Source organism: Leptodactylus fuscus, chromosome 9 (assembly GCF_031893055.1).
Source record: "Leptodactylus fuscus isolate aLepFus1 chromosome 9, aLepFus1.hap2, whole genome shotgun sequence".
In the NCBI taxonomy this organism is placed as follows: Eukaryota; Metazoa; Chordata; class Amphibia; order Anura; family Leptodactylidae; genus Leptodactylus; species Leptodactylus fuscus.
This window is the reverse complement of record NC_134273.1, coordinates 52059063-52077717: the sequence shown is the minus strand read 5'-3', so window position 1 is coordinate 52077717 and position 18655 is coordinate 52059063. Positions and strand designations below refer to the sequence as shown.

The window sequence follows — 18655 nt, the reverse complement described above, 5'->3', positions numbered from 1 at the left end:
GATGACGTCACATCGCGTCTACGACTGTTAGCGTGAGAGAGAGAGTGCGGCGGGGGAGCGAGGACTTGGAGTCGTCGGACAAGGTAAGGCAGTTCTATATACTGCCGGAAAGCTGACAGTGCGCTGAGTTCAGCGCACTGTCGGCTTTCCCGATGTGGGCCCAGTGTGAAGAGCTTACGGTCCGGTACCGTAGCTCTTCTATGGTCAGAAGGGCGTTTCTGACACTCAGTCAGAGACGTCCTTCTTCACAGCATAGCCAATCGCGCTGTGCTGTGAGAGCCGGGAGGAACTCCCCCCTCCCTCCCTGATAATACTCGTCTATGGACGAGTACTGCGAGCAGAGGGAGGGGGTGTTCCTCCCGGCTCTCACAGCACAGCGCGATTGGCTGTGCTGTGAAGAAGGTCCTCTTTAATGTGTGTGCACATAGAGGTGGAACGTGAAACAGAGGGCAGATGAAGGAGGGAATGGCATGATACTGGGGGCAGAGATGGAGAGGACGGCATGACACTGGGGGCAGAGATGGAGGGGGACATGAATCTGGGGGCAGAGATGGGGGACATGAATCTGGGGGCAGAGATGGAGGGGGGACATGAATCTGGGGGCAGAGATGGAGGGGATATGAATCTGGGGACAGAGATGGAGGGGACATGAATCTGGGGGCAGAGATGGGGGAGGGACATGAATCTGGGGGCAGAGATGGGGGGGACATGAATCTGGGGACAGAGATGGAGGGGACATGAATCTGGGGGCAGAGATGGGGGAGGGACATTAATCTGGGGGCAGAGATGGGGGGGGCATGAATATGGGGGCAGAGATGGGGGGGACATGAATATGGGGGCAGAGATGGGGGGGAACATGAATATGGGGCAGAGATGGGGGGGACATGAATCTGGGGGGCAGAGATGGGGGATATGAATCTGGGGGGCAGAGATGGGGGATATGAATCTGGGGGGCAGAGATGGAAGGGACATGAAACTGGGGGCAGATGAAGGGTGTATATGTAAACAGATAATTTTCTTTTATGAAACTAATCTTCTCAGAGAACAAGGCTGACTGATCACCACTTATCTAAAAAAGATTGAAAAAAATTATAGCAAATAAATATTTAGTTTTTAATTGCTGTATTTTTGTTAAATATATTAGTTGCTGTTACATATTACTACTTCATATCTTGTTTTCATGACTGCTGTTAAAATACGTGTGTGACATTAGCTGCTGTGTGCGGTCCTCGCTATAACCTCTTGTTACTCATGTGGCCCTCGGGGTACCCCGAGTTTGACATGCCTGGTATATACAGTACAGTATAATATACACGGTTACATAAGGTGTATACAGTACAGTATAATGTGCATGGTTACATAAGGTGTATACAGTACAGTATAATGTACACGGTTACATAAGGTATATACAGCACAGTATAATATACACGGTTACATAAGGTGTATACAGTACAGTATAATGTACACGGTTACATAAGGTATATACAGTACAGTATAATATACACGGTTACATAAGGTATATACAGCACAGTATAATATACACGGTTACATAAGGTGTATACAGTACAGTATAATGTACAGTTACATAATGTGTATATATTGCAGTATAACGTCACTTGAGTACACCTCGCCCACAGACACAGTCTCTCAGTAAGCAGCAAGTTGAAACCTAAATGGTTACTTGTTGGCGCATGCGCGCCCAGACTTGTGTTGTCTCTACACGGCACCCGTACATCGTCATTTTGTGTTGCTTGGAGAAGACAGACGTGTATTTAGAAGTCAGTGCGGAAATAAGAAGACATGACCACCGAGGTTCAGAACAGGATGTTTAGTGGAGTCCAGGGCCCCGGGCCGGGCGGCGGAGCCCCTACGATTAATGGACTAGACTGGGGTAAGCACAACCATAGCTGTCATTGTCGGTGTCTCCCCCATACGGACGTAGAGGGGTTCGTGTAGTGTGAGGTGATCTGTGCGGCATTGCCACTGTATACACCGGTGTCTGTATAGTATGTACATATGGTAACTAGGTTTAGTTTACATCATTATGAGCGATTGTGTGAGGTAATAGCCACCATCGGTGATGTCATCCTATCACGTCATGCGCGGTAGCCGAATGTAGAGGACCCGCTCTCTTTCCGTCATGTCAGTGAAGTAGTGTGTATTATAGAACTTTCTACAAGTGGCTTATGGCGGAGCCGGGCTGTGTGTGATACCCATATCTGTACCAGCTGGCCCCAGTCATGTGCAGTGTGAGCCATGCTTGTTGTAAACTCATTGAACCTTCATATGTGGCTGAATGTTGACTCCCTGCTGTGGTTTCGTCATGGCCCCCACCCTGCTCTATAGACCTCACAGCTGGCATGTGACCCCTTTAGCTGGGCTCACCTGCTCCACTGACTGCTGTATATTATAGGTGTCCGCACACAATGAAGGGTGTTTTTTTTCCCCCACACTTAATTTGGTGACTGATATGTGGAGTAAATTAAACGTTACTTGCCCTTCACATGCGTATCACCCGCAGCGGCAGCAGCTTCTGCTTATGGTGACGTCCCTATCACTGCTGAGGCCGGCCACATATGCTGGTTGTGCAGAGGTCTGTTACTGACTGCAGATATATCATCACACATGAACTTGAACAGTCTAAAAAATAAATAGACACATTAGCGTCAGTCAGTGTCCGTTTTGTTTTTTAATTTTTTGTTTCTGCTTTCTGAGCATGCCAGAAAAAAAAACATTAGTAATGGACGCCCGTCCATTACTGTCCAGTACTCATACACATTGATATTAAAAGAAAAAATAATGGATGCTTGACGTCCGTCATAAAACCATTATTTTCCATGGACACACAAAATAATTTGGTATAAATGGAGACTAACAGCTGTTAACAGACAACAGATAAATTCCTATTCAGATCAATAGGATTTTTTACGGTTTTGTGACAGTTCTGCTATTGTCCTTTGTCAAAATCTTACAATGGACACTAGCAGTGCACACTACTGATGGTGACCAATGGTAGTGGGAATGACCCCTTAGTGAAATAATTTTACAGCATCTTGTATTTAATAATATACTAAAATTACATGTTGGGGGAGCCAACAGGTCCTCTTTAATTCAACCTTGGCATTGTATCTAAAGTATAACACATAGAACTGTTTTCAGTTAACCATTCGATCAGACTTGACCAGAATGGTGTTGCTTTCAGTGTTGAGATCCGATATTGAGTTGTAGCTGCCATATTCAACGTAAGCTACAGCACAGATCTGAGCAGAATGTAAGGGGTTTCCAAGGCAAATAGTATTGATGATCTGTCCTAAGGAAAGGTCAACCAGATCTGTGGAGGTCCAATGCCCGGGATCCTTTGATCAGCTGTTCTCAACAACTATGGTATACAGAACACAGCTAAAAGCAGATATCTCTGTTCATCATGTAGTGGCTGTAGGTTACTACAATTCAGCAGAAGTAAGTCAACATGGAGACTATAATGAGAACAGCGGTATCTTGCTTTGGACACAGGATGTTACTATTCACATATGCGATTGGCATCCTGTGTCTTTTCCTATGTTGTCTGGAAAAGGATAAGAGCAAAGGATATTAAGCGACTGATGCAGATGGAGTCCCCTCTGGTGTCCGTCTCCACATGTTAAAAAAAAAAAAAAAAAATGATGGCTGCTTTCTTCCATTATGTTTGTTACTTTTCTGATGGAAGAAACAGTTGTTCATGCTGAACTTTTTATACCGTGATAGAAGTAATTAAACATGACAAAGGAAAGCTTCCATTATGTTTTGTTTTTTGTTTTTTTTTACATTAGAGTCAATGGGAACATCTGCATCAGTCACTCGACTGCCTATGACATATAAAAGCAGCATATGCGTGTATAACCATAGTGTGAACATCGCCATGTTTCCCAAGAGATTATCAGTTGATAACACAGGATTGGGAGCAGCTGCAGTTATATATAAATATCCTAATCCTGACTGTGGTTTCAATTTATGTTATCTCTGGAAGTAATACAGATAGAGCTACAGCCTTAGTGTCATAGAACTACAGAAGCATGTTTCTATGTTTTATAAAGCAGTTTACACCTCTCAATAGAAAAGCAAGGGTAAAGATAAAGAAATGCTTGGAATGGGACACTGAAGTATCACAATACTTCTGCAAGGTTAAGGGGATATCGTCGCTCCTTAGGGAGAGACCACCATGTAGGTGTGTGGAGTCTTATTAAGCCGTATGCGCTCCACTGTGAGGGATCATGGGAAGAATATGCAAATCTGTCTTCCAGGATGTAAATAGGAAGACAGTGCCTAAGTCATGCAGCCCACTAGGGGGCGCTCCCTTTAACTTCATGCCCGACCTTTCCAGAGGCCTTTGCTGCAATGATGTGGGATTTTACCAGGTACAGTCTCTCAGCCGAGGACAGTTGTTTCGATCTATTTGGATCTCTTCAGCCCAGTGTAGAGAAGACTGACTTAGCTGCAGATCAGATAATATGCACATGCTTGTAGAGAATGACTCAGTGTTATCTGTGTGTTTTATATAGTGAGATAACAGACACTACTTTATCAGCAAACTGTAATTAGCTGAAGCCTGGTTCACATCTGTGTTCGGTAATCCGTTTGGGGAGTCTGCACAGGGACCCTCCGAATAGACTACAGAACGCATTGGCGAGCTTATAAAAGCACATAGACCCCATAGACTATGATAGGGTTTGTGTGCCTTCCAGAACTTGTGGACAGAAAAGTATTTCACAATCTATTTTCCTCTCCGCATGACTCGTTCGGAGGCCATGTGGAAAGCCATGTGCTTTCACTGCTCACCCCTTGTAAGGGAGCCTACACAGGGAGTAAACGCGCATGTATTTTTGCAAAATACACGTGTAAAAATAAGACTCCCATTGACTTCGATATTTTTTACACGTGTAAAAATACACCTGTAAAATGTCATTGAAGTCAATGGGAGTCTTATTTTTACACATGTATTTTGCAAAAATACACGCGCGTTTACTCCGTGTGAAGGCTCCCTTAATGCGTTTTGTAGTCCATTTGGGGGGGTCCCTGTGCGGACTTCCCGAATGGATTACGGAACGCAGATGTGTTCCAGACATGAACTGATTGTCCTGCAGGGTGATGTCACTTGTCCACATATCACAGGTCTGTGGTTATGGTAATACTGTATAAACAATAGCAGGCGAACAAAGCAGCATTTCTAAAGCAATATATTTAGGAAAAGTCTTCAATTTACATAAGCTACCAGTATAGATAGGATCCTTGAGATGGGACCCCCTGTAAGATCAGAAAAACTGTTTGGAAACGGTTTGTTTAAAAACCTATTCATTTCAATGGGTTTTCAAAACCCACAGGTGTGTTTTGAGCCTTTCCGCCATGTAGCCGCCTTTTTGAATGGAGGCCAAAGTCAGACTTGTGGGACTTTGTGTCCTTATAAAAATAAATAAATAAAGATACACAATGGATAAAAAAAAAAAAAAGTTTTTGAAGTTAACATTGAGGTCTATTGAAGGCAGATTAGAAATGGATTACAATGGATAGTCATCTGTTTGTGTCCATTTTGCAATCCAAATTTCCCTCTGCGCACGCTAAAAATGAAGTAGGGGAAAAAAACTGATCAAAAACTGTCAGCAAACTGTTTTTTTTTTTGTTTTTTTTTTTATGGACATCCATTGACTATCCGTCTTAAAAGACAGAGGCTAGGTTCACATCTGCGCTTTTGGGGTGCTTGGAGACACCCCCAACGGACACTTAATCTGCATTAAAAAAAATGGTTTCCTTAGGAAATACTCAATCACTGACCAACCACTGACCTTGTGAAAGCAGCCTAAATCCATAACTGGATAAGGGGGAAGGTGCGAGGAGCTAAGATCCCAGAGCGAACCACTTATGTAATGAACATTAAACAAGTGTTGAACTAAATCTTTTTCTCACGACTAAATATAACTACAATGTGCCGTGTCAAGTAAATTCTACAATTCAGTGTATGTGAGAAAATAGTAATATTAATTGATGGATCACTCCGTAGATCGGGAGTGGCTTTTACCTCGTTGTCTCTTGTTGGGTTCAGTGTAACAGAGATAATAAAACAGTTATTAAATGGTGATAGCATTTTTCACCAAACCAAGCGGGCCCTTTTGAATTTGCAGAGAAGACACCCAAAGCTTCATAGGCCTTTTCTTTTAGGTACCAGTGCTTGTGTTGTTGCTGGCCAATACTTAGCCAGGCAAGCAAGCAATGAACGGTTTGCCATTGCCAATAGTGCAATGAGACCAGCTTGTTAGGAGGTCTAGTGAATTGAGAATGTGGGTGTGCTGAAATGGGGCAGCCTAGTTTTTTGCATTCCTGCTGATCCTGGTATGATATGGTTTTGGCATCCTGCTTAGCAAAACAGACCTGGTTGGAAAGGAGGGAAAAGTGTTCAATCCAAAGTAGTAAAACAAATATTGGCAACACTGTCAAAATGCTGAAATTCTTCTTCTGCTACTACTATTCTGAATACAGAAGTAGAAATTGCTGCATAGGGATTTTCCCCACTAACAACGCAAACAAAGAAGCGCTCTGGGTGATTTCCCTATGTACCTCAAATATATTCAGCCAGTACTGCCTTAGGGCTCCTTCACACGAGGCAAGAGGGGGTGGATTTTGATGCTGAATCCACCTCAAAATCCGCCCCCTCACAATAGAGTTCTATGTAGACTGCTAGCGTCCTTTTTTCCGTGAGCGGTTTGTTCCCGCTCACAGAAAAAAGAAGCGAGCTGCCCTTTCTTCAGGCGGATTCCGTGGTTGATTCAGCCACGGCGTCCGCCTCACGATAGCACCCTCCAGACTAGGTCCATTCATTTGGGCCTACTCCGGAGTTTCCCGCGTCAAAATCAGGACCAAAATACGCGGTCCCTAGCCCCATGTGAACTAGCCCTTATTTAGTTATTCCTTTCTGTTCTTCGTGAGACAGAAACTACTGTCACTGGGTAAGATCAGCTCAGGGATAGCAATGCCAGCTATGATAAATCATGTTGTGAGCTAGAACCGAGGTGGAGCAATAGAAACAGTAACTGCTGTCACGAACTACTGAAGAGCAGACAGTTCCTGTCACATAGTAATATTGAAGGAGGTTCACAGCTCAGCCTTCATAGTTATATACTTATTGCCTCTTAGATCATTTAGGACTAGTGTTAAGCGAATAGTATTCGTCCAATACCTCGCCGGCATAGGAATGCGTGTAATCGGCCGAACACCAAGGGGTTAAACATTTCGAAGATTCGATGCGTTTTACCCCTTGGTGTTCGGCCGATTACACGCATTTCTATGCCGGCGAGGTATTCGACGAATACTATTCTCTCAACCCCATTTAGGACAATATACAGATAAGGGTTATTGCTAGTGACTACAGCAAATAGCTATAGTATAGTTTGAAATGGCTATGCTGATGCATCATGGGAATAACAGCAGAACTAAGAGACATATAAAAACTAAGACTGTGTCTCATCAGGAACTGAGTGGAGGCTAGATTAAGGAGATATGAGTGTAACATACATGAAAGAAGCCTGGAGTATGGCAGATAAGGGGGACAGGGATGGTTAAAATGTGTTTTTGCTGGAGTGCTACTTTATCTCTCATCCGCATGATATAGACGATAATTGTCTGATCACTGGGGTTCCAGTAACTACTGTCTATCTCCCCCGTATAAATTAAAGGGATTATACCACTAAACCTTTTTTTTTTTTTTTTTTTTTTTTGATAAGATGTGGCCTCTGCTGCTCTGTTCCTTAGAAATACCGTTTTTACCGGTATGCAAATGAGTTATCTCGCAGCGATGGGGGCGTCCCCACAGCTGCCAGAGAAGTGTCTCCTGCGACGCCTCCTTCTTCGTCAGCAGCATCTTCTTCCACCGCAGGCTCGTAACTTCTAGGCCTCGGGCCTTGGGCAGAGCAGGCGCACAGGCCATGGGAAAATGGCCGCTTGCAGAGTATTGTTAGCGGCCAATTTCCCCTGGCCTGTGCGCCTTCGCAGTCTGCTCTTCCCGAGGCCTAGAAGTTACGAGCCTGCATCGGAAGAAGTCACTGAAGATGACGCTGCTGACGAAGAAGGAGGTGTCGCTGGAAACACTTCTCTGGCAGGGGTGGGGACGCCCCCATCGCTGTTTGAGCGCTGGGGCCCGCCCCCATCGCTGCGAGAGAACTCATTTGCATACTGGTAAAAAAACGGTATTTCCAAGGAACGGCGCAGCAGAGACCACATCTAAAGGTAAGAGATGAATAGCCTTTCTAAAGGCTATTCCGACGTCTTAACCACAAAAAAAAAAAAAGGTTTAGCGGTAGAATCCCTTTAAGTATAAGTGTATATGTAAGACCATGGATTCATTCATTTCTGTGGTACTTGCATTGACAGCAGACCACCCCTAGAAGTGAATGGGGCATTGGTCAAGACCAGCCTAATGGGGTGCAGTGGGTTTCCGCCCGAAAAATTGAGAGAAAAGTCCTGCAAGCGGTTTCGGGGATGGATACCTGGAACGGAATTTGAACGATGGTGTCAACCCAGCTTTAGTTGTTTACTGTTAAAACTCATTTAAATGGGTCTAACTATATCCACAAGCATAATTGTATTAGTCTCTTTGTTTTAGAATATAATGAAGGTCTCCTGTCTGATTGTTATGGCTGGAGTGTGAACGTATAATGTATTTGTTTATTTTTTCCTAACAGATTCTTCATTGTTTGATGAACTGAGCAACTTAGTAGATGTGGATGACTTGTTTGAAGATGGGGAGTGCAGTGGTTATGTAAGTAAAAGGATATTTTGTATTACTTCATGTTGCAATGTTTTCAGTTTACAATATTTTTTCTTGTGCCATCATAACTTTAAACTAGCCAGACTAGATGTGGGCATTGAAGTAAATGGGAGTGCCGGATATAGTTGAGTTCTTTACTTGGGATGTCTCCAGCACTCCCATTGAATTGAATGGCAGTACTGTTTACCATCAGGCATGTGCAAATTCAGCCTGGCTGCAGTCTGGCTAATTGTGCTGCGGGAGAAAGATCCCTCTTTATTAACTTTGTGCTATAACTCCCTTTAACCCTTTCTCTGAAGGCATCCTCCAAGGGTGACACTTTTTTTTTAGCTGTGGACATATCTAATATGTCCCTACTAGAGATGACCGAACACTATTCGAAACAGCCGTTTTGAATAGCACGCTCCCATAGAAATGAATGGACGTAGCCGGCACGCGGGGGGGTTAAGCGATCGGCCGGTGGCAAAGTCTGCATGCCGGCCGCTTCCATTCATTTCTATGGGAGCGTGCTATTCAAAACGGCTGTTCTGAATAGTGCTTGCTCATCTCTAGTCCTTACTACTAATGCCGATATCTCAGGACCGGTTAGGGCTATGAAGATGATCTTGGATGATACCAAGATAGCATTATGTTGTTCCTTAGAGTTCCAGAGCATTCAGATCTCAATTCCAAACAGCATTTTTAACAGATCGCTCCAAATCTTTAATGGGGGCTATAATGGTGATTTTGGTATCATTTTATAGGTGAAATTCTCATCTTTAAAAATGACTCCAAGCTCATCTTCATAGCTTTAACATATCCTGAGATATGGAGCTCTAAAGTGTCCTCCCCCTCCAGCATCTTAGAGCTGCGTGTGCAAGAAAAGATGGGTAAGGAGCAGAGCTGACTGTACTCGTTCATAGATTAGTATTGGGGGGCGTACTTCCACTGTACAGTGTCATCGCTGGGCAGTATGGATTGCCTCCTCTGACAGTACAGGTCTATGGACGATTACTATTACTCACAGCCCAGCTAGACTGTCAGGAACGCCATTCTGACAGAGAGCAGAGATTGTTGCCGTTATAATGGCACCAATATCTCCATACCTGTGGCACATGCCAGGAAAGCTGGCAGTGCACTGTCAGTTTTCTAGCAGTATATAAATCCTCGTGCCTGAGGACATGTGAAAGGTCCTCTTTAAATTAAAATTGCATGAAGTTGCCCGTTTGTATACAGTACCAAGTGGCATTTTGACATTGCCGCATGTCAAAGAATGTATATAGGGACTGGGGATTAGTTTTTTGTTTTTTTTTTAATGTTGCAATTTAGATTTTATTTGTCCATATCTAAACTGTGAACATTGCTCTGGCTACTGGAGGATCTCCCCCCGCCCTTCCCCAGCAGCGAAAGGGTTAAAGGAATTGTCAGTTTTAGGAAATAAATGTTGTTTGGAAAATTTAAAGTTATACAATGTTGCAATATTGGTCATGAGATGAACACAGGTACAAGTCTCAGTACAAGACAGATATCTGATTACTGTGCTTTGATTGTAATGAGCCCTGCACTTGTGTGTCCATCACATGACCATGGATGGATTCCCCCCCCCCCCCCCCCCCACTGGAAGTAAGCAGAAATAAGGACTGCAGAGTGGACAATGGTCACCCCCAATCAAATTATTTTCTAACTTGCAGCAACACTGCATTTAGAGAGTCGTCCGGTTTTTTACTACCCGGGTACAGCATGGAAATAATTTGATGTTTTTATATATTGTTTTTGCAGGAAACCAACTTTGATAATCTTGATTTTACAATGGATCTCATGTCATGGAATTCTTATCCTTGGGATGTTCCTAATCAACAGTTTACCGGTATGTAATGTGGAATGAATATAGAATAAACCAGTAAACAGAAATTATTTGTCACCATGCCACCATGTGTGTGCACAGATTCACATATGAAACAGAGACCTTATTTCTTATCTTCTTCACTTCCACTTTTTTGGTACAGTGGTTTCTTTAGTAGAGAAAAAAATTCCCCAAATGTGACATTCAGAGAGCAGATTTCTTCTCCAACTGGTAAGAAATGGGTGATGATGCAAAAAAATGTAAAGTGTTCCACCCATTATTAACCCCCATTATTTCATTTGAGAGTTTTTTTTATTTGAGAGCTGGGAAGAGCCTACATCCTAAGTATTTGACAAAAACTAAGTTAGAAAAGGACATTACTTTTGCAAAAAGAATTTGTGACTTTTTAAACTCTGTACTTCCTTAGCCACTTTCCCAAAAAGGGGACATGATGAGGGTGTGTATCGGGCAGGATCAATTTATCATAATTTACTCCAGAAATCTGTTGTAAATGATGCAGGAAATGTACACAAGATGGCATACATCACCCCCCTCCCCCCCAGGTGCACAGCCTGGCAGAGGGTGCTCCTCATTTATGAGGCGGGGTGCTTCTTGTCATATGAGACATTTCCTCTGGCAGATCAGGGGCTATGAAGACTGACATTAGAAGTGCCAGCCCATATTTATCTGCCCCATTGTTTTTTGTTTTTTTTTTGTATTATTGCATATTGTGAAAATTAATTATATTCTGGTGTGAGGAAACATTTTTACTGGATGGGGGATAAATCTTTGTTCCTCTGAAGCCCCCATCCTGGGGACTCCCACCATTCACTAGATCAAAATAGTCACAGTTCCTCTTCACTCGTAGAAATGCTGTCATGAGCTTTTTGACTGTTGCTGTAGTCATGTATGTGTTCTGTCACTACATTCAATGTTTTTGGGAGTTGGGAGATAGCAGACACCCTGCAGCAGTGTCTGTGACTGGAGATCACTCAAATTAAATATTTAACCTCTCAGATTCCATGGTTATCCAAGATCATGGAAGCTATGGCACCAGACTTCCAGTTGTATGTTACTGCAAAGTCCTTGTGGCGCAGTGTGTCTATTTTACTGTACATTTGTTTAAATGAAAAAAATAAATAAATACAATGAAATCCTTCCAGTTATAGAATGACCAAATGAGGGAACAATAAAATTTGGTATGGACTTAAGACAAAATTGTTTTGGTCTGTAAGTGCCAATTGTTTAATTCTATATCATTCTTATGTACTGTTAACTGATTTAGTTTTTAAACTGTTTAATTTATTTCCTGCTTCTCTTCTAGGAGACATAAAACCAGAACCGTTATCGCCTGCGTCTTCCAGCTGTTCAGTACAGTCACCTCTGTCTGCTGACTCTCCACTCTCCTCACAATTTGTACCAGTAAGAAACTGAAATCTACAAACCCACATACTTCTAGTTTTGGACTACCAAATATGATACATATTGATCTGGTTAGCATATAATTCTGCAGTGTGAGTGGGGAGGAACGCCCCCTCCCTCTTCTCACAGTACTCGTCCATAGATGAGCATTATCAGGAAGGGAAGGGGGGGTTCCTCCCTGCTCTCACAGTACAGCGCGATAGGCGCTGCTGTGAAGAAGGACATACCTGACTGTCAGGAACACCCTTCTAACTGTAAAGTGCTACGGTACCGGTACTGCTGTACACATTCAGCAGTATGCCTGCCGCATATGTAACAACCGCCTATAAGGAAAGTGGCCACAGCATCTCATTTATATCAATGGCAATATAAATAGGGTAGCTGATGTATAAGTGCAGCCCCAATATAAGCCATATTTGTCTATGGATGCTGCCAACCTGATCTCAAGCGGAGGATAATGCCACTAACACAATATACTAAACCGCAAGATAAGAATGTTGTATCTCGCTGACAGTATCTAGCCAACCACTATACAGCGAACATGTCAGGTAGCCAAATTTAGAACACACCAGTAGTATATAGTTAGCCACAAGGTAGCGATTTTAGCCTCAAGTATATCACACCAGCAGTGCAAAGTTTGACCGCTAGGTAGCGAGTCTGTGTCTCTTCTCTACGCGTTTCCCCCTCAATCACGAGAGTTCCTTAGGAGACATAAAACTACTCTAAACAAATAATACAGCGTTCCCCACGCCCTGATGGTGGACATGGGTACTCAGAGAATTCAGCCCAGTAATACTAGTGAAGAACTGCACTCCTAAAAATTTTAGAGAAAAAACAACATGGCACTAGAGATGGATATGACCACATGAGATTCTTTTGCCTACTTGTGACATGGTCTATATTAACCATTCAATATTACTCCTACCATATATTGCACCATTATGTACCAAAAAGAGGAACATACTAAACCAGAAACTGGTTTAGTATTTTCCTAAAATTTTAACTTGGACAACCCCTGTAATTACAAAGTAAGTCTATTATATTCATCCATGTTATTCCTTAATGTAACATTGTGTTTCTTTAGAGCAAAAACATTGACTACCACTAGATGGAGCCTGGGGACTTAATAAATACCATATTGTTGTTTCAGTTTCATGAATAAGTTGTTCTTTAGGCTGCTATACTACCTTTAGTGCCAGCTTCTGGCAGCCAGATTTAATTACTTAAAGAGGTTTTCTGGGCAACAAAAATTTGGTTTTGGGTTTTTTTTAGAAAAAGGTCTGTTAGTGCTTTTTATGGGTTAATAAATGTGAGTGATTTCTTTGTTTCTCTGGGAACTCCTGGCATCTTCTATGTTTGTTTCGATGGTGTATCTTCCACACTAGCTCCCTCTCACCTCACTCTTCCTCCCTTCCTTACACCCCCTCCCTGTATTTCTAGCTTTTCCGCCCACTACTAGCCTTTCCCATCTAATCCAGCCCATCCCCCACCCCATCATCACCTTGCTTCCTTCCACACTTCCTCCTGCAGGATGGATCCTCCCTTTTTTCTGACTGCTGGCGCTGCAGCCGACAATCTACCTCAGCAACTCTGAGCAACTCCCACGCCTGCGCAGTAGAGCTGGATTGCCAGTTACAGAGCAGCGCAGGGACTATTATGTGCAAAGGCAGTCAGAAAAGAGGGAGGAGCTGTCCTGCAGGAGGATGTCTGGAAGGAAGAGAGGTAAGTATAATGGGGTGGATGGGGGAGGGGAGAATTAGTGACACTCCTTTTCCCTAAATGGAGAAACGGAACCACATTGGTAACCAGAAAATGTCCCTGGGGCGGTCACATGACCTACGGGTAAGTATGCAGTATGCATTAGGCTCTATGCAGCCTGCAAAAGAAATGACGATTTTTGCAATGTATTAGCATTGTAATGCATTGCATTAGTGATCAGACCCCCTGGGGTTCAAGACCCCTAGGGGGTCTAATAAATGCAAAAAAAATTAAAAATAAATAAATAAAATATTAAAAATTCAGATCACCCCCCTTTCCCTAGAACACATATAAAACTAATACTGTTAATACCATGAAACACATATAAGTTAGGTATCCCTGTGTCCGAAACCGCCCTCTATACAAATCTATAAAAATAGTTCTCCTGTACGGTAGACGCCTTAGCGGGAAAAAAAAGTTGTCTAACTGCCCCTTCCCTGAGACTATTTCCCCCCCCCCCTCCCAACTTGGAATTCAGCCTGACTACAGCCAGGCTGAATATAGGGTATCTGCAGTGCTCCTATTCCGTCAGGAAGGGGTTTTTAGGAGCACTGCAGATACCCTATATTCAGCCAGGCTGAATTCCTAGTGGTTGGGAAAAACCCAGTCCTCAAGCTCAGGGACGGGGCAGACAGACAACCAAAACACCCCCTCCCCTTCCCCAGCATCTACTGCACCTAAAAACTCCGGCCATTTTAATTTTTTTAAATTCTCCAGTAGCTGCTGCATCCTCCCCCCCCCCCATGGCTTATACTCGAGTCAATAAGTTTTCCCAGTTTTTTTTGTGGTAAAATTAGGGGCCTCGGCTTATATTTGGGTTGGCTTATACTCTAGTATGTACAGTACTTTCTTCTCCTGGGCGTCCGGCAGTGTCCTAATGGACATTTTGTTTCCATTTACCACAGGAAGAGATTGATATTTCCTCCAGCTCCCAGATGTCTCCTGTTTCATTATACACAGAAGCATCAAGAAGTCCCAGATCCCCAGGTCAACCAGAAGAGAAGCCAACAATCACCATACCATTTAGTACGGGTATGTACGTGGAATATATGATTGTAAATTCCTCAAGTGAACAATAAAAGTTTATGTAATAAATAAATACATAAATAAATTCTGAAGTGGCCTTCTATGAGCACTGACCTAGATCCATCTTTGGAAGATGCTGAAACATGCCGTCAGGAAAAGGCATGTTTTCTCATGAAGAGTGGGCCAAAATACCTGCTGAGAGGTGCAGAAGTCTCGTTGACAGTTACAGGAATCATTGGATTGCAGTGATTGTCTCAAAAAGTTGTGCAACAAAATATTAAGTTAAGAGAACCATCATTTCTGTCCAGGCCTGTATCATGAGTTTTATTTTTATTTTTCTTAGAATTTTTATTTCTTATTACTTTTGTCATTCAAGTTATTTCTGTGACCATTGTGGGTTTTTCTTTCATTAAACGAGGGGTACCAACAATTTTGTCCGTGTGTGTGTGTACACACTGCTTTTCCAGTAAAAGGACATTTTCCATCTATACAGACCGAGTTGGTTTTTTTTTCTATCGGGAACCCTTTTGGCTGGAGATGGGTTTCTGCTGTGCAATTTATAGGATGATACCCTGATTTGCTGGTACTGCTACAATTGTTTATTTTTATATATATAATCTCAATGCTGAACATTGCTTTCACCAGATCGATCTAAATATGTAAACTAAATAATGTCTGTAATTTTTTCATATATAATAGAGGAATTACAAAAATGTGAGGCGTGTACTACTCACTTGTGAGATACCGTGTGTATATGTATGTATGTGTATATAATATATGTATGTTTAACTGAAGCCTGAACACCCCTCATTTAATTTTAGTTGTGTAGTTAAATCAATAAATGTATTTCTTCTATATTTTATACTTTAATTACAGGTAACTCTTCTACTAAACTGAGAAAACTTGCTCCAGTTGTGCCTAAACCATCCATACAACCGAAAATTATCCTGGTCCCTACCTCTACAGACATCCAGTCATCCTCAGGAATTGCCCCAAAGCCAGTTCTTCTTCAGCCGCTTACAACATTGTTGCCGAAGCCACAGCCTCTAATCACAATTCAGCCGACGCCACAAGCTGGTAAGCAAAGATTAAACAAATTTTAACCATTTCCTAAATTAGCTCATACACGTTTAGCAGTAATTAAAGCTTCAGGCAATAAATGTATGGCATGGTGATGGTGCCAGTCCTGGAGCTTAGCTTTTGCCTTCAGCAGTGGCTATCAGCAGGCACACTGCTGCATGAATCAAGGTTTAGAGATGACTGTGATTTCCGACACTTTAGTACTTGTTCGTACTTTGCAAAATGAAGAGGAATTTGTGGCACATCTCCTCCTCAGATTCCTCTTCATATTCTGTCCCTGTGATGGAATGCCAAAGCAAAGCTTCCGCAGCCAGACTGAGCAGGAGGACGATTTTTCTTTGACTTCTACTTCATTCTCTGTCTCTGCTCAGAGCGTTGCTAGGGAAATCTTTAGAACCTGTTTTCTGTTAAAAGGAAGTAAAATAGGTTAAGAAAGTATATTACAAAAATGTTCACCCAAGGACACCTTGAAGCTAATCGGTGACCAATATATATTTGATTTGGTTTATGTTTTTATTCTGACAATTGGAAACTTTATTCTGCTGGTTCTTATGTTTTACTGTTGTCTCGGACACTTTCACTGCCCTATGCTAGATGGCATATGGCAAAAACGCCAGGCAACATCTTAGACCTCTGGGTATCTTCATGAAATTTTGCCTCAGAATAAAAATGTAAAAACAATGTTTGTATTTAAACCCTAACCTAAGCAGATCCCTAGACAAACTGTCAGCATGGACAGATATTCACAAAATCATCAAAACTCAAGAGTGAGAGAGTGAGCACCTGCATGGTACATATAACCATACACATGTATGTCCTAGAGTTGCCAAGCAGCCTGATAAAGTGGATGAGGGATGAGTAGATGTGCAACTGTCATTTTCTTTAGTGGATATAAAAAAAACTTCCAATAAATGACAGAGACCATATATTAAGTGTAATTGGTAATGCAAATGATAACGTGAACAAAAGAGGCTCTATGTTTTGTTTTTTTGGTTTTTTTACTTATTACTAGTTCCATTTCCTCCTGGATAATTTAGAATAGAAGAGAGGGAGCCTGCAGAGGGTTAAACTTGTTAAAAAAATATATGTATTACCGTATTTTTCGGACTATAAGACGCAAATTTGGGGGGAAAAGAAGGGTGCGTCTTATAGTCTGAATGTGGCGCCTGGCACCCGCCGTAATAGAGAGGCGGATGTCGGCAAGGGATAGACGCCGGGGCCTGAGACATCGCTGCGCTCCTCTGCCCTGCATGAAGCCAGGGCAGAGGAGCGCAGCGATGTCTCAGGCCCTGGCACCTGTGATGGCGTCTATCCCTCGCCGGCACCCGCCTCTCTAGTACAGCAGATGCCGGGTCAGTATCGGTGGCCCCTTCTCCCCCGGGGCCGGTCCCCACCGGCCCTGTACCTGTGAAGTTGCAGGCCGGCTCCTGCGCGGCGATATCGCAGGAGCCGACCTGTTCGGGTGACAGCCGGGAGCCTAATGAGGCTCCCAGGCCTGTCACTGCTGTATTAGTATTGCGGCTGGTCTCTATGACCAGCCGTAATACTAATAGACAGAATGTCCCATAGACGGCAATACAGTGTATTGCCGTCTATGGGACTTGCAATCAAGTGACCGCAGGTTCAAGCCCCCGGGGGGGAATAAAATAGTTAAAAAAAACAAAAAAAAAAAAACTTTAAAAATATGAAATAAATAAAAGTTCTAAATCACCTCCTGTCCCTAGAATATATATATATATATATATATATATATATATATATGTAGAAAATCATAGATCATAAACCACCGTTTTTTTTTTTCAATACAAGGTGATCTAAGCAATATATAGTCTCCAAAATGGTTTAACTAAAAAGTACTTCTGGCCCCGCAAAAAAAAAACACTCTATGCGTCCCCGTACAGCTGCAGGGTCACCTGTCAATGTGGCCTTGCAGCTGTTGCAAAACTACAACTCCCATATATTAAATATTTTACAATTTTTTGCTTCCAAATTTTTTTTCCCTATTTTCCTCCTCTAAAACCTGGGTGCGTCTTATAGTCCGAAAAATACGGTATGTTGTTCCTAAAAAGTTATCCAGAAGTATAGGTACACTTTAACATAATGAAATATTACATACACTCTGGGTAGAGATAATCTAAGCAGTTAAAAGGGATGTCTCTGGTAAATTGATCTTTAGAATCTAAGCTACCCCCCACCTACCTTTTAATTAATGTACCAAAATATATATTTATTATATTTACTTAGATCGCCGGGGGAGTAGTAATCAATACTTAACCCCCCTTCCTTCCCCCCCAATCATAGATGCTTGTCTTCCTGTCTGGATATTCTGGCCACGGGACATCACTTCTGGGTGGCCGGAACTTCCTCTTCTTGATGTCTGTCAATTGCCCACAACTGCACAATAGAGCCAGAGTGCCAGCTGATGTCCATGCCGGCACTCCGGCTCTATTGCTTAGGCTTGGGTGGCTGTCAGACAGGGAGGTGCCGGCCACACAGAACAAGTGAAGTCCTGGGCCCAGAAGGTCGTGCCCCAAAGACAGGTAAGTATGATGGGAGAGAGAGGTAAGTTAGGAAGGGCTAGCTAGGGAAACAGGGAGGTTGGTGTGAGTGAGAGAAAGTGGTGGAAAGAATGAGCTCTCAGTGAAGTGCAAGGCATCATGGTAGTTCTAGGAAAACAGAACAGGAAGCAACCCAAGTAAACAAAGGCAGAAGTTGCCAGGAACTCTGAGAGAAACCCATAAATCTATCAAACACTG

The 18655-nt window shown here is 42.7% G+C and overlaps 1 protein-coding gene across 1 annotated transcript in view; it reads left to right on the top strand.

Annotated features, from left to right (window-relative positions):
* The first annotated feature begins 1717 nt into the window (after positions 1-1717).
* ATF6 (activating transcription factor 6) overlaps positions 1718-18655 on the top strand; it is a 61903-nt gene continuing 44965 nt past the window's right edge. The window contains exons 1-6 of the mRNA XM_075286700.1: positions 1718-1891; positions 8706-8782; positions 10550-10637; positions 11938-12035; positions 14699-14825; positions 15696-15896. Of these exons, the coding sequence (XP_075142801.1) occupies positions 1801-1891; positions 8706-8782; positions 10550-10637; positions 11938-12035; positions 14699-14825; positions 15696-15896 (682 nt within the window). The 5' untranslated portion in view covers positions 1718-1800. The remainder of the gene's footprint in view (positions 1892-8705; positions 8783-10549; positions 10638-11937; positions 12036-14698; positions 14826-15695; positions 15897-18655) is intronic.